The sequence below is a fragment of the Sinocyclocheilus grahami genome, unplaced genomic scaffold (assembly GCF_001515645.1).
Source record: "Sinocyclocheilus grahami isolate Dianchi unplaced genomic scaffold, SAMN03320097.WGS_v1.1 scaffold1630.1, whole genome shotgun sequence".
NCBI lineage: Eukaryota > Metazoa > Chordata > Actinopteri > Cypriniformes > Cyprinidae > Sinocyclocheilus > Sinocyclocheilus grahami.
In genome coordinates this window covers 72,103-87,693 of record NW_015506809.1, presented here as the reverse complement: position 1 = coordinate 87,693, position 15,591 = coordinate 72,103, and the positions used below count along the sequence as shown (strand labels likewise).

At 38.7% G+C, this 15,591-nt stretch overlaps 1 protein-coding gene across 6 annotated transcripts in view; it reads left to right on the top strand.

The window, feature by feature from the left end:
- Positions 1 to 15,591, top strand: part of LOC107571661 (activated CDC42 kinase 1-like) — a 98,280-nt gene that overhangs the window by 55,313 nt on the left and 27,376 nt on the right. For 4 of the 6 annotated variants that reach the window (XM_016257994.1, XM_016257991.1, XM_016257992.1 and 1 more), the window contains exons 2-3: positions 2,457 to 2,634; positions 11,068 to 11,138. In XM_016257994.1, the coding sequence (XP_016113480.1) occupies positions 2,472 to 2,634; positions 11,068 to 11,138 (234 nt within the window). In that variant the 5' untranslated portion in view covers positions 2,457 to 2,471. Of the gene's footprint in view, positions 1 to 1,783; positions 2,001 to 2,456; positions 2,635 to 11,067; positions 11,139 to 15,591 lie in introns of those variants that run through there. The other 2 variants (XM_016257995.1, XM_016257996.1) reach the window with 2 other exon arrangements.

Below are 15,591 nucleotides of genomic sequence, written 5' to 3'. Positions count from 1 at the left end.
CATAATTTTATGTTACCATCAAATTACCATTGTTACATTTAAAATATTTTAAATAACAAGTTAAAATAAAACAAAAATTTTTAAAAAACATTATTTTTAAAAGTGTATCTGGGCGTAAACTACATTTTTACCTCAGACCTTGCATGAGTTTTCTTTGTGTCAGTTGTGGCAAGCTCAAAAGTGACCATGCGAAAGAGGAGTAAGGTGTGGGATTATTTTGAATTAGAAGGAAACGGAAAAGTTTTGTGTAAACCGTGTAATGTCAAATTGGCTTAACATTACAATAACTCTACTGGAGCGATGCGTAATCATATTCAATACAGGCACGTAGGCATTAGCTTAGAGACTAGCCAAAGCCAGCTAATGTCAATCACGTCATTCACTACAGCCCACCGCCGCCGCTGTCTATTCCTCTAACGAAGACCCACTTCGGTGGTGGTGCGGGATGTCCAGGCGCTTTCCAAAATTAAGTTGGCTTGCTTTTCCTTATCTCTGCGTGCCTGCGACTTCAGTTCCTGCAGAGCGCGTTTTTTCAAGTGCAGGAATTGTTAATTGCCTCAGGTCCTGTCTTTCTTTTTGTTCATTTTGTTTTTAGATGATATAGCCTACATGATGAAGTATGTTTTTAAAAGCCGTTTTAATGCTATTCCTTGATAAAATTTCCTATTGTTTTTGACTTGTGTTTTAATATGTTGGCTAACGTTATATGAAGATGAAGAATTCTGTCAGGCTATTGATTGATTTTCCATTGTTCTGCATTTCCCCAGCTGATTTTAATAAATAAGCATTGGCTGACGTTGAGTGTGTGCTCTTCTTTTTTTTTTTTTTAACAACCGCCTAAAATTAAATGATGATAACACGAGGCAAGTGTACGGCATAATTGTGACCTATTTTTAGCTGAATTCATTGAGGGATTTGACAGTGTGTTTCATAGATTAAGTATTACAAATGTAGGCTATTATATACACGCACGCACAAAGTAAAAAAAAATTTCTTACCAACTTTTGGGGGTTTCTTGCTTTTAGTGAACACCCTGCTTTCTAAGATCTCGGCATCTGCCATCAGAAAAAGAAAAAAAAAACGTTGAGCACTGTTTTAAATCATTTTACATAATTTGATCAGTTGACATTTCATGTAGGCTAAATAATTTGTGTACAGTCTGTAACTGATTGAAAGCCCTAATTTCAACACATCAAGAGAAACTTTTACACTGTAATGCCTCACAGCTGCTTGTTCATCACTTTTTTTTGGAAGTGCAATCTGATTGATTACATCTGATTGAACTGACTGAGTTTGAAGCACAGTTTTCCCCCTTGGAATTTAGCATTAAACTAAAAGTGCAAACATATGTCTGCAGTTGTATTGCAGTTTGCACCCTTAGCAGCCTGTTATAGTTGCACACATCATATATGCATTGCATAAGAAAGTGTCGTGAACAAAAGAACAAAAGCTTAAAAGTTACACAGTCACACAGATGCATGCAAACATGCAGTGTCATTCAAAAGGTCTAGTTGACACTGCTATCTCTCTGATCGCAAGATATGCTCTCCAACTCCTACCCCTCACCATCCCGGGTTTTGCCTTAATGTTGTTAAGACGTGACTAACCACAAGACCTCCAGAGAAATAAAGTGTGTCAGAGAAAGATCACCAATGTGAAGGAGTGCGGGGGGGTGAGAGATTGAAAATTAAAAGCAGCTGATGTCCAATATGCTCCAACAGAAAAAACAAGCACAAAAGCAGACCATGGAAAACAGTAGCACACTTTATTTGTCCCAGAGCTTCAAAGCATCAGTTTCAGTGTTCTTCCATCCATTTGCTGCACCATTTATCTGTTCCTCTTATTGCAATACAGAAACTTAAAGGGATCATTGATGTTCATTGTTTTAAACGTTATGAGGACTTTGGGACATGAGGATTTAGATTTTTATTGACATGTCAAGACATTGTTGTTAATTGGGTCTGAAATGGAATTAGAGATGCAGCAGCTTTTGTGAAAAGGTAAGGCCTATGTAATCTGGTTAGTTTTGGAGGTTTGGAGATGCTCCTTTTGGGAGTAATTAAATAGATTTAGAGAGCAGCTTAGTACATGTGGCCTGGGCCAGGGCCAATGCCATCTGTGTTTTATGAACTTCAGGTGTGCATGTTCATGTTTGGGTCTGTGTGTGTGTGTGTGCTCACCAGATGTGCGCCACAGAAAGCCAACTGTATGGCCCCCCCCCCTCCCCCTCATTGTTGCCGCTCACTCTGAACATTTAGCATGCTATCAAACGTAATCACACTTTTGGACTTGGACGCTTGGTCCTGTCTTGTTGGACACTACTTTTTGTTTTTGACAGTTTGTTAGTTTATTTTATTGGAAATAGCATTAACATGCTTGCTTCTGGGGTTTTGGGAGAGTCATTGCCTATGGGGAATAGCTCTGTGGAGTTCATTGGTGTGTCTCTGTCTGTACAGAAGTTGGGCAGCAGTATGCAGTGTGAAGAGGGCACTGAGTGGCTGCTGGAGCTGCTGATGGAAGTGCAACTGCAGCAGTATTTCCTGCGCATCCGTGATGAGCTCAACGTTACACGTCTCTCACACTTTGACTATGTGAAGAATGAGGACCTGGAGAAGATTGGTTTGGGCCGGCCCGGTGAGTCTAACCAAGCTGTTTTGCTTGTAGGTTCATTACAAACAATGCTTTCCAAAAGGCAGTGTACTCAAAGAACAGCATCGACATATATGCAAAGATTCAAAACAAATGTTCCTGATTTAAATTGTGGTAATTGACATAGTGATAACCATAGGAATGATGAAGACCGAAATAATTTTATTGTATTACAAAATAAAACATATTTAGTATTAGCTCTAAGCATTAAAGGGGACCTATTATGCCTCTTTTTACAAGATGTAAAATAAGTCTTTGATGTCCCCAGAGTGTGTGTGTGAAGTTTTAGCTCAAAATACCCCACAGATCATTTTTTATAGCTTGTTAAAATTGCCACTTTTAGGTTATAAGCCAATACGTGCCGTTTTTGTGTTTGTCCCTTTAAATGCAAATGAGCTGGTGCTCCACACCCCTTTTCAAAAGAGGGCGGAGCTTCAAGAGCTCAAGCTCCAGCATACAAATAAACATTCCACTATTAGTACAAGCCTGTTATCTTCACAGAAAATGTACTCAGTTTAAAAGTCAGTCATCTGATTGTACTGTGCATAATAAATGCTCATTTATAATTACATAGATGGGGAGCACGGTGCGTTAAAAATAACGACAGCTGGTCTTGTGGTGCCTTAGCGAGCAATCACAAACTATAAGTCCCACTTGTGATTATGAGCTCGACAAATTCAAGCAGTCGACTTCACATTGCTTTAATATGTAATTTTAACTACCACATTCCTATTTACGATCATTCTGGTAGCATGTGAAAGGCAGGCAGAGATAATGGTAGCTTTAGCAATATTAGCCTTACAGAGTGCCAAGAAGCTCTTTCAGAAAGGCAATTTGGAAAAAACGTGTGATACTTACTTTGTCTGGAGCTGACGTTTGCGCACAATGTGTTGGTATTGATCCCTAAACATATAGGGGACTAGGGCTGTCAAAATGGCTGAAAAACTAAATTAGAATTTTGTGCTTAAATATTATCAAAATTCTAATTATATTCTAATTTAAAAGGCATAATTTCAGTTAGGGTGAAGAAAAGCTTTTGGCTTCTCTTCTGAGGCCACAAGAGGGTGCAACTATAAACAACAATACTTAAACAACTATAAACAAAACAGCATCATGTATGTATGCATAGTTTAATACAAAGGGCCGAAAGCCAATCACAAAGAGTACATTTTTCATTTAAAAACATGAGATGCAGAGCGATGGGGAAAAACCCCCACCATAAAGTCTCGAGATATGTTTTTTCAAAGTTGAACTTACATTAATTTTACATGGCTTTCTAAACTTGTTTCTTTCTTGTGCGAGACGCGAGTGTAACAGTGATAGCTGTCCCTCTAGAAAATGCACGAAATATGCGTTCTGTGTGAACGGCTTGGTTTCAGTTTTGACGTAAACAAGATCTTCTCCACATTTATGTTCTCTTTTCCCACAATATTTGTAATTAACAACGCAGCAGCGTTGTTCCAGTGGCTTTAACTGGATAGGCCAACAAAAACATTAAAATGCAATGACACTTACGTCATCATCGCTTCTCGTGCACCACTGATAAGGCAGCCTCCTTAATGCACACCTAAAATTAGAATGCAAAGTTTTTACATTCGAATGTAGATTTTTATTTTAAATTCGACGAATATTCAAAATTTTCATTTTTTTTTGTCAATCCTAACTTTACCGTTTTTCTGGGACATTTCCTTCGAAAATGAAATTTAACCACAGTGTCCTCAGTGGCTCAAATGAAGGGAGTGTATGGAGACTCCTATGTTCATTGGTGCATCCCAACACACAATACAATGACTTTTTAGCACTGACATTGTATCTCCAGCAGCTACAGCAAGAAAACAGTAATGGCGGACTGCTGCTTCCCACTCAGGCCTGTGTCTAATAGGGCAGAGAGCGTTACAAATGGGTGGAACTTTTTTTTCCCTAAAATGACGTGTACTTAAATCTGAAAATAAAAAATCTAAGAATCTGCTCGTTTGGAGACACTGTTTATAATTTATTGGGATTACAAAAAAATTAGTGGGTGGATTTTTACTATTATAGGCTGGTTGTTTTCACACACTGCGGCCACACAACTGTTCAAACACCTTATAAAAGTGATTTTTGCATAATAGGTCCCTTTTAGGTCAGTGTAAATGCAAAATATTTTCTGCCACAGCAACATTGAGATGACAAAGAAAACAAATCCATGATGTCTGAATATGTTTAGTAGCTTTAATAAGGCAGTGACTGGCCACCACCTACTAGGGATGGGCGATATGGGCTTAAAAATATATCACAATATTTATTGCGATATCAATGACGATAATTCAGGGAATCCTGTTTCTTGTTTAGAGAAAAGTGTTATCTTTCCTATTTTTACCCAAAATAGGGTGTTGTGAGCACACACATAATGTAATGACTGTTTAATTCATACTGGAAACTGGTGGGCGCCCTTGCGCAGAAACTCCACATATCCATAGCAGAAATAATACTACTGATGACGCTGCATGAAATCTCTAATATGGACAAAGGTATCCAGTTATTGCTGAATAAAACACACAACTAGGGGTGTGCGATATATATCGTCTGCGATATCGTAATTGTTGTTTTAACGATGTGCGATTTGACGTTATCGAGTATTTTGCAAAAACCATTCAAAACATCCCTACAGAGCGCACGCATACATTACGTGAAATCTAGACTAGTGCGTGTGCGCATTTAGTGTGTTTTCTTTCACTGCATGATTCAGGCTATTAAAATGCATTTAAAATGATCACAAATTCAAGACATAATGGCAGAAAATGTATATATTCATACCACTTCATATAGTTATTCAATTTCACACAAAGAGTGCCGTTTTTCTCCTAAAAACACCATGATTACAAATGTGACATTGAATTCAATAAACGATAAGTTAATTAAGAGACTTACATTTTAGACACCATATTGCTTGTTTTTGCTCTATTTCGCCAACAAAAATCATTCCAATACAGCCACAGTGCTGTTTTGTGTCTCTGAGCAACATGACGGTGTTTCGTTCTTGAATGAATCAAACGTTTAAATGATTCGGTTCAATCGCAATGACTCACTCATTAACTGTGATTTGTTTTAATTTCAAAATTTGGCTTTTTCTTTTTTTTAATAGCTTTTTTACATGTTTTAAATAATTTCAAATATCAGTATTCAACGTTTTATGTTTAATATATCAAAACATTATTTATGCATTTGTAATTGCAGGTTAAATGCATTCATGTCTTGCATTAAACAAAATACATGTGTGTAAATACATCTAAATGCCACTTCAGATGCAGCTTCTGTTTATTTAATTTGCTTGGTAACAGCCCAAATGTCTTATTATTCTAATTCCCTGATTAAATGTAAGAATGTGACTCAAAAGATAATGGACACTTCTAGAAAAATGGCTTTATAAAGGTAAAAATGCCCATAAAATGTAAAAATCAGTTTAAACTTATTGGAAAAGATGAATTTCTATCAGTATGAACTGACCACCACACAGAATATGAAGAATATTAAAAACATTATGAGTCAGCTGTCTTCGGCAGTCCTTAAGGTACCAGCACAATAACACACTCAGCAAAATATCGTCTAATTATCGCCATCGATAAAATCCCAGAAAATATTGAGATACTGTTTTTTGTTAATATCGCACACCCCTACACACAACGGAGAAATTTTAACTGATGAAGCTTGACAATAAACATACAATTGCACAAAATATATGGTTTACCTGTGTTCTTCAAGCAATCTTGGGTATTTATTATAAGGAAGTATATTTATAATGCAATGCTAATCGACATTAGCCTTTATCACTGTATATAATACTATCATTCTGTAATATGAAACCACATCTGGTCACAAAAATAAGTTATTTCAAACACTCGACTGTGCTAATTTGGAGAAATTGTCAATAAATTATATCTTTGTTGGACAACAGGTTTGTAAATAGGCTCATAAACTGCAAAACTGTATGGCACACATGCTGCTGTAGTACATTTATTCAGACTGATTTTTTGTGCACTGTACAGTACAGCCCTGACCAAACCTGTTCCAGATTGTAGAAGGAGCTCCTCATTTAGCGATAAACTCCTCCTCAATTTCATGTCCGCCTTACGAGATGTCGCTCCACACTGTCACACACAGAAATGTCAACAACTACACTTTACTGTTATTATCGCAGGAAGACTAATTCTTATCGTGGGGAGAATTTTTACCGGTATATCGCAAATGATAAGATATCGCCCATCCCTATCAACTACTGGTGGTTTTAGTTTCATATTTAGAGCATCATTTCATTTTTAAAAAACAAATTTCCATTAATAGGTTTTAATTTGGCATTAATCTCATAGCATTATTTATTCAGTTCTAATTAATGTCACCTCTAATCTGTAATTTATTTTTTCAGTAGTATCAAAATTGGTACTAAGAATTGTCAAATTTGACTGGTATTGATACCGACTAGATTTTGTAGGCATGACAACACTAATGTACAACAAATGACAACAAAATGTAAGTATATTTTAAAAGTATATATTTCTCTTGACTTGTAGATGTATTTTTTCACAGAGCTTGTTGCAATGCATTCTTCAATTCTTGAGCATAGAGAGAAAGTCATTGCCCACTCCAGTCAGCGCTTTGTTGATGATTGTTTGTGGATGTTGGGCGATGTCAGTAAGAGCTTTTGCTGGTCTCAATACCAAATCAGATGCTGTTTACATAAGTGGCAGGTCATTGTTCTTCAAAAGCCAGCTTTGTGAAGCTTCATCAAGGAATGATATAGCGTTTCTGTTTGTGTCTACTAATGTCAGCATCTTAATCCAAAGGTCACCAGATCTAAATTGGTTCAACCCAAGAATTAATATTTTCTCAGTTATAGGCCTAATGGACAAAGGTGACAAATATGCATCTGAAAAAGTAAAATTTTTAGATGCATCTTTTTAATACAACAGAATGCAGTTTGTGACTGATGAAACTTATTGAAAAGCAGGGATTTTTTTTTCACTGGTAAACCCAGCACAAGCTTTGAGTGTCTGCCAAATCTAATCAGTGTGTCTTTCCACACTCAGTATTAAGCCTTTGTGTGATGCCTGAAGTGTAAACTGTGCTAATGTAATTTCCTTTAAACCAGCCTAATTATTGCCCAACTCAAGCTCATTACATGGCTCTTTTATCACTCTCGCTTTTCTCTCTCTTTTTGGCACACGTGTCCTATTTTATACTCTCTTCTTTCTTTTTTTTGTTTCTTTCTGATTAATTAAATAACCAAAAGCATCTTTAAATAATTTATTTGATTAAAAACTATGTTTATTTTCTTTCTTTCGTTCTTTCAGAAATACTGTGTTGAGTATTTATATGTTTTTGGTAATTAAATTCTGGTTAATAATTTATCTGGTAAATATTCCTTAAAAATTATGTTTTAATAATCGTTTTATTATAGTCCTATCATTACATTAGGCTAAGTAATATATTTCTATCACAGTTTCTTCAAGTTAAACCGAACTTTTCAAGTCAAGTCAAGACTGCTTTATTGTCAATTCTTCTACATGTACAGCACATACACACAGAGAATTGAAATTGCGTTACTCTCAGACCCTTGGTGCATACAGATAACACTAACAGTAGAACATAAATACAGATAGATACAGATTAAATATAAAAATACAACTATACAAATATACAAGTAAGGTAAAATGTAAAAAAAGTAAAAAAAATAAAATAAAGCAGCACAAGGCACATGGCAGATAGAGTGCAAACCAGTGAAGTAAACAACAGTGCAGATATAATGATTTGTAGTGCAAAAGAGCTTATTCAGACTGATTAAAGTGACAGTGTGTCTGTGTATTTGGGAGGGGGGAGTGGGAGAGTCCATCAGAGGGTCAGAGTTCAGTGGTGCGTGGGGCAAAAGAGGGGAGGGGGGGCAAGGTCGGGAGGGAGTTCAGCTTCCTGACAGCCTGATGGATGAAGCTGTCCTACAGTCTGCTGGTCCTGGCCTGGAGACTCCGCAGTCTCCTCCCTGATAGCAGCAGACTGAAGAAGTTGTGTGTCGGGTGGGTGGGATCACCTGCAATGCAGAGGGCTTTGCGGGTGAGACGGGTGTTGTAAATGTCCTGGAGGGAGGGGAGAGAGGCACCAACGATCTTCTCAGCTGCTCTCACTATGCGTTGAAGTGTCTTGCGGCAGGACGCGTTGCAGGCACCATACCACACAGTGATGCAGCTCGTCAGGATGCTCTCGATGGTGCCTTTGTAGAAGGTGCACATGATGGGGGCTGGGGCTCTGGCTCTTCTCAGTTTGCGGAGGAAGTAGAGACGCTGCTGTGCTTTCTTGGCCAGTGCTGTGGTGTTGTCAGTCCAGGAGAGATCCTCTGTGATGTGCACACCCAGGAACTTGGTGCTGCTCACCCTCTCCACAGTCACATCATTGACGGACAGAGGAGCATGCTGAGTGCGCACTCTCCTGAAGTCAACAACAATCTCCTTCTTCTTCTCCACATTCAGAGAAAGATAGTTGTCACTGCACCACCCGGCCAGGCGGCTCACCTCGCTCCTGTAGTTTGTCTCATCTCTGTTGCTAATGAGACCCACTACAGTCATGTCATCCGCAAACTTAATAAGGAGGTTGGAGTTGTGTGACGGTGTGCAGTCGTGGGTCAGCAGAGTGAAGAGGAGGGGGCTCAGCACACATCCTTGGGGGGCCCCAGTGTTCAGTGTGATGGTGCTGGATGTGTTGCTGCCGACCCGTACTGCCTGAGGTCTTCCAGTCAGGAAGTCCAACAGCCAGTTGCACAGCGAAGTGTTGAGCCCCAGCTGGACCTTTTATTTTGACTGGTTGTTTTGAAGACCTTTAAGTTTTTCTGTTTATATATGACAATAGTTTTTCTCAAAAGAAATGGTAAAATGCTCATGAAGTGACTCTCAGAGCAGTTTTAGAAATTATGTTCGTGTTCATGCACTCATATATTGGCAGCAGAGGCTGAAAACACTGCGAGCATCATGCATGGTTCATTATGTGTAGTAAGCGAAACCACAGGTCTGCACCATTCATTCACACAGAGGCACACAGAACATCCATGAGTTGTATTTAAATTGTATTTTCGCGGCTACATATACACAGATATACACAGATACTAGTCCATATCTTGTTTTGATTTAAGTGTACTGATCTGCTTTTGATTTATTCATCCAAAATTTGGCAAATTCCGTGACATTCCACGTTATAAAGTAAATTCTATTTTTATGGCTGGATTCCACGATTCTGTCCACATTTTCCTCATTGCGGAAATCATAGGGCCCTAATAACCAGGGCTTGAATTCCGGCATGGGATTGCAGGTATTGTGCATTGTTTCTACTCATTCTCGCAGGTTTTTTATTTAGCGTGTAAGACGCTTGGGGCAAATGGAGGAATGTATCATTTGCACGTTTTTTTAAGTCTTACCAATTTAAACATTCAAGCGACTTTAAACCATTCAAGCACAAGAAAGCACGAGAGCGAACATAATAGAGTACATAGACAAATTGTCAAAATACCCATCTCAGTGAGTATTCACTTAAACACAGTCAGTTATATATAAAGTGAATGCAAACAGCTGACAGACAAAACGCATGTGTATAAGAACATTAGATCTGCACATCTTCCAAGGTCTTAAAGAGACAGCAGTATAAATAAACCTGTCTGTGTTATTTATACAGTGAAGACTATCAAGTGTTATTTTACAGGTGAATAGATTATTCAATTTCTGTAGTATTTCTACAGTATACCCGATTATTACTCTTAGACCAAACTGAAAAGGTTAAAGCACTGTTAATTTCATTTGTATCTTGTTGGTGTATTTATTTTTGCTGTTGCTTGTCATTTCTTTATTTGTTTTTTTATTACTGACTGTTTGCTTGTCTTTTTTAATGAAAAACAATTCAATTCGGAGTTTGAAGTTTCTTGTGTGGTGTGTAAGCTATTGCACAACAAAATCACCCCATAGCACAAATCACAAAATTATAAATTGTAAAACACAAATGCATTGAGTGATGAAACATGTAGGTTAGATGACAGTAATTTATAAATGTCTACATTTACATTTACATTTAGTCATTTAGCAGACGCTTTTATCCAAAGCGACTTACAAATGAGTCTAAAAAACATTTACTGATGTAATTCCTAAGGTTGGGTTTTTCCTCTATAAAAAGAGTACTTTTCTGGTGTCCTTGCACATATCATGAGAGTTACAAGGTTTAACATGCCTTGCAGCTTTCTTTTGACACAGGCAGTAAGCATTTTTATTGCACTAGTACTTAACAGTGTTTGTTTTCATTTTTATTCAGGTACATTGGTTTGCTCCAGATGTCACTGTTGATAAAGCTGAACTTGTTTTTAACCGGCAAAATTCGTTAAGTAATAATAATTCTCTCATTTGCTTTTTTTGACAGGGCAAAGACGGCTGTGGGAAGCGGTGAAGAGGAGAAAAACCATGTGCAAGCGCAAGTCATGGATGAGCAAGGTATGTCATCAGCCTTCCTCACACACAATGACAGATTAATGAGGCTTCCAGTCCAGGATCAGGTCCCACACAAGCACACATCTATACACATGCAGCCGGACAAGGGCTTTGCTTTGTTCATTGGTCATTCAGCTCACATTTTCCCTCAAGCGCTTTAGAGTCTCTAACTTGCAAAATGTCTTATTGAACCTGAAGGGAATAAATCAGGAACTAACATTTCAAAGCACTTGACCTAGACAATTTCCACAGCCTTTCATCTTTTGTTCAACAGCCTAAATGTCAAGCTGAGGTTGTGATGCTTCTCAAAAGATAACTCGCTGTTCATGGAGCTAAACAGTTCAGGAATCAAGTTTCTTTAAAGTTAGAGTAAGGAAACATATTTTGTCATCAACACTAAATTTGAGTGAGGCCTGTTGCTTCACCCCTCTGAAATTTACCAACTTATTTTCTCTTTTACACATAATACTGAAATGTCTGCTCTGACTGCTGAAGCAGGAAGTGTTGACTCAGGCCTGCCGCTCACTCTGTAAAGCACTAACCAGGTTAATGGTCCATCAAATGCTGCAGGAAGAGCATCAAATTGGCCTCAGCCACAAGCAATAAATCAGCACAATGTGGGCCATTCTCTAGGGTTTGTGTGTGCACGTGAGTGTGTGCATGTGTTTGACGATAGATTCGGAATGCAGAGGAAATTAAGTTTATAGCTGATTCTGTAGGCCAGGCTGAAATGCAGTTTGCATCATTCTAACAAAATAAAATTTTCAGCATATTGGATGATACATGGACTTTTTACAGTATTTTGTTGATGATATAAAGTGAACAAATATCATAAATATTGCATTGATATTAACAGAATTTGGATTTGGTCTGGCAAGCAGGAAAAAGTTTGCATGAAGAAGATTCACTTTGTTTCTTTCATCAATTAAAAATAAAATAGTAAAATTTAGAAAGGCAAACATAAATGGCATTGAAAGCCAAAATATTAAGAGTCACTGATGACGACGCATTCGCATACTGTCCTCTGCTCGTGTTCAACTAAAGCAGCAGCATGCGCATACGTTGTTTACATGCAGAGGAAAGCACGCACATGCATCGTGATACTCGCCACAATGGAAGCGGCAGACGGGATGAGGAGGAGAAGAATTGTTGTATAAAGTCATTATTTTTGTTTTCTTTGCTCACAGAAAGTATTCTTGTAGCTTCGTAAAATTACGGTTGAACCACTGATGTCACATGGACTATTTTACTGAAGTCCTTGCTACGTTTACTTCTCCTTTGCTGAGATAATCCATCCACCTCACAGGTGTGGCATAACAAGATGCTGATTAGACAGCATGATTATTGCACAGGTGTGCCTTAGGCTGGCCACAATAAAAGGCCACTCTAAAATGTGCAGTTTTACTGTATTGGGGGGTCCGGGGGGGTCTGAAAACCAGTCAGTATCTGGTGTGACCACCATTTGCCTCACGCAGTGCAACACATCTCCTTCGCATAGAGTTGATCAGGTTGTTGATTGTGGCCTGTGGAATGTTGGTCCACTCCACTTCAATGGCAGTGCGAAGTTGCTGGATATTGGCAGGAACACACTGTCGTATACACCGATCCAGAGCATCCCAAACATGCTCAATGGGTGACATGTCCGGTGAGTATGCTGGCCATGCAAGAACTGGGATGTTTTCAGCTTCCAGGAATTGTGTACAGATCCTTGCAACATGGGGCCGTGCATTATGCTGCAACATGAGGTGATGGTCGTGGATGAATGGCACAGCAATGGGCCTCAGGATCTCGTCACGGGATCTCTGTGCATTCAAAATGCCATCAATAAAATGCTCCTGTGTTCGTTGTCCATAACATACGCCTGCCCATACCATAACCCCCCCGCCACCATGGGCCACTCGATCCACAACGTTGACATCAGCAAACCGCTCACCCACATGACGCCATACACACTGGCTGTCATCTGCCCTGTACAGTGAAAACCGGGATTCATCCGTGAAGAGAACACCTCTCCAAAGTGCCAGACACCATCGGATGTGAGCATTTGCCCACTCAAGTCGGTCACGACGACGAACTGCAGTCAGGTTGAGACCCCGATGAGGACGACGAGCATGCAGATGAGCTTCCCTGAGACTGTTTCTGACAGTTTGTGCAGAAATTCTTTGGTTAAACAAAACGATTGTTGCAGCAGCTGTCCGGGGGGCTGGTCTCAGACGATCTTGGAGGTGAAGGTGCTGGATGTGGAGGTCCTACGCTGGTGTGGTTACACATGGTCTGCGGTTGTGAGGCCGGTTGGATGTACTGCCAAATTTTCTGAAACACCTTTGGAGACGGCTTATGGTAGAGAAATGAACATTCAATTCACAGGCAACAGCTCTGGTGGACATTCCTGCAGTCAGCATGCCAATTGCACGCTCCCTCAAAACTTGCGACATCTGTGGCATTGTGCTGTATGATAAAACTGCACATTTTAGAGTGGCCTTTTACAAAAACAAAAGTGTTACGTTTATAATTTTGTTCAGTGTATATGAGGGTGAGTAATTAATGACAGAATTTTCAATTTTGGGTGAACTATCCCTTTAATTTTACCCATTTTCATACAGCTGTTGATACCTATTGTATTTAAATGGAATTATCTGATGAATAAATAATGTTGAAACTAGAAATGTAGCTTGTTTCCCTTTATCACAACAATTTCATTGAACAAACCTGTCTTGAGTGCCAAAAATGCATGAAATTGTCAATTTAAGGCATATTAACTTGCTCTCAGTAGCCTGCTCATAAGATTCTGTATTTGAATCAGTTTCTGGGATATTTGGAAGAAGGGATTTTGTTCATTTTAACAGCTTCTGAAGCTAACAAGAGTTCAAATATGCAGTATTGTAACTACGTTACTGCATTGAGAACCCACTATCTCTGGAATTAAACCATATATGGCATGAAATATAAAAATGTAGCGTCTGCGTAGAATCATGCATGATCTTTGGGTTTTTATGGCTTAAGAGACCCTTTTAGCCTTTTGACATTTGCATATAAATTACAGTTCTTGTCAGAGACTTTACGTTGTAAGGGGGTTTTAAAATTGCCAAATGGTTCCTCGCCGTCAAGGAGATTCTAACCAGCCCACCACTATCATCTCCCCCATCTGACTTCAAGCACTGTCCAAAGAGCTGTAAATGGCCAGGACGATTCTGCTACAGTTAATTCGAAGATATAATCTAAATATTTATTATTGATCATAACCATTTTTATATTATGCGCGCTTAGAGTGAGACAAGTCGCAGCGCAAACTCACTCTTTTGGATTGGATGGTTAAAAGCCACCTCCAGTACTGTATTTTAACAGCCTCTATTTGTCTAACATTTAGTCAAAGTAAACTGCAGTCCATAATAGTAAAATTGTTCTCTAAAGACGAAGGAATCTCTTTACAGTCCATTTTAATATTATCAAAATCGCCTGTTGGAACGAAGAAATCTTCCTGCATTGCAATAAAGATAGATTTGAGCGATGCTCCTCTTATCATCTTTTAAAGGCCTTATTTTGATTGGATCCTAGAGTGAAGTCATTGCGTTTTCCAATGTCATTCAACTACAGTCGCACTCCCTTAGGTTTAATCATCAGAGTAGCTATCTGATGCGAGCCTAATGCAGATTGGATCAGAACCCGGCGAGCCAGTAGACTGATTGAAATGTAAATGGGAGCTTTTAAAACCTTGATCAAGTGAAATTTGCATAACAACAGCAAAGAAACCCTGTTGTTCATAATATTTATTTGTGTACTGGCAGCGAAGAAATCCTGCCACACACACATCATTGTGTGTAAGTTGCACAAATGATAGAGCTCAGTGTTCTTGTGATAACTGCAGTAAGATTCCATTAGAATGAGAATAGTCTCTAAATGCTACCAGTTTAAGCATGATTGGAGTTAAGGCACAGTACCTTAAACTAACGCTAGAGGGCAGGCTGTTTAAGTATCTAACACTTCTTGAACTCCTTCTGCCTTCCTGTTGTCACCTTGGGTGGGCGCACCCACTTCCCCTTGTGGGCATTCTCTGCTAGGTCGACTTGGTACTCTAATTGTTTGATTTCAATTTCCCGATTGGAGTTAAGGCACAGTACTTTAAAACTAACACTAGAGGGCAGGGTGTTTAAGTATCTAAGACTTCTTGATCTCCTTCTACCTTCCTGTTTTCACCTTGGGTGGGCGCACCCACTCCCCCTTGTGGGCATTCTCTGCTAGGTCGACTTGGTACTCTAATTTGTTTGATTCCAATTTCCCATCTGCTTCATTGGCCATTATCATTCTAGCCATTCTAGGTACCTGCCGTTTCATTTTTAATTTTATTTATTCATTTATTTTTATTTCTTGTTTTGCATTAGTTTTCATATCCAGTACTACTTTTGTTTTACTTTATTATCTTTTATTACTTTTATAATTTTGTTTATTTTGTTTTGTT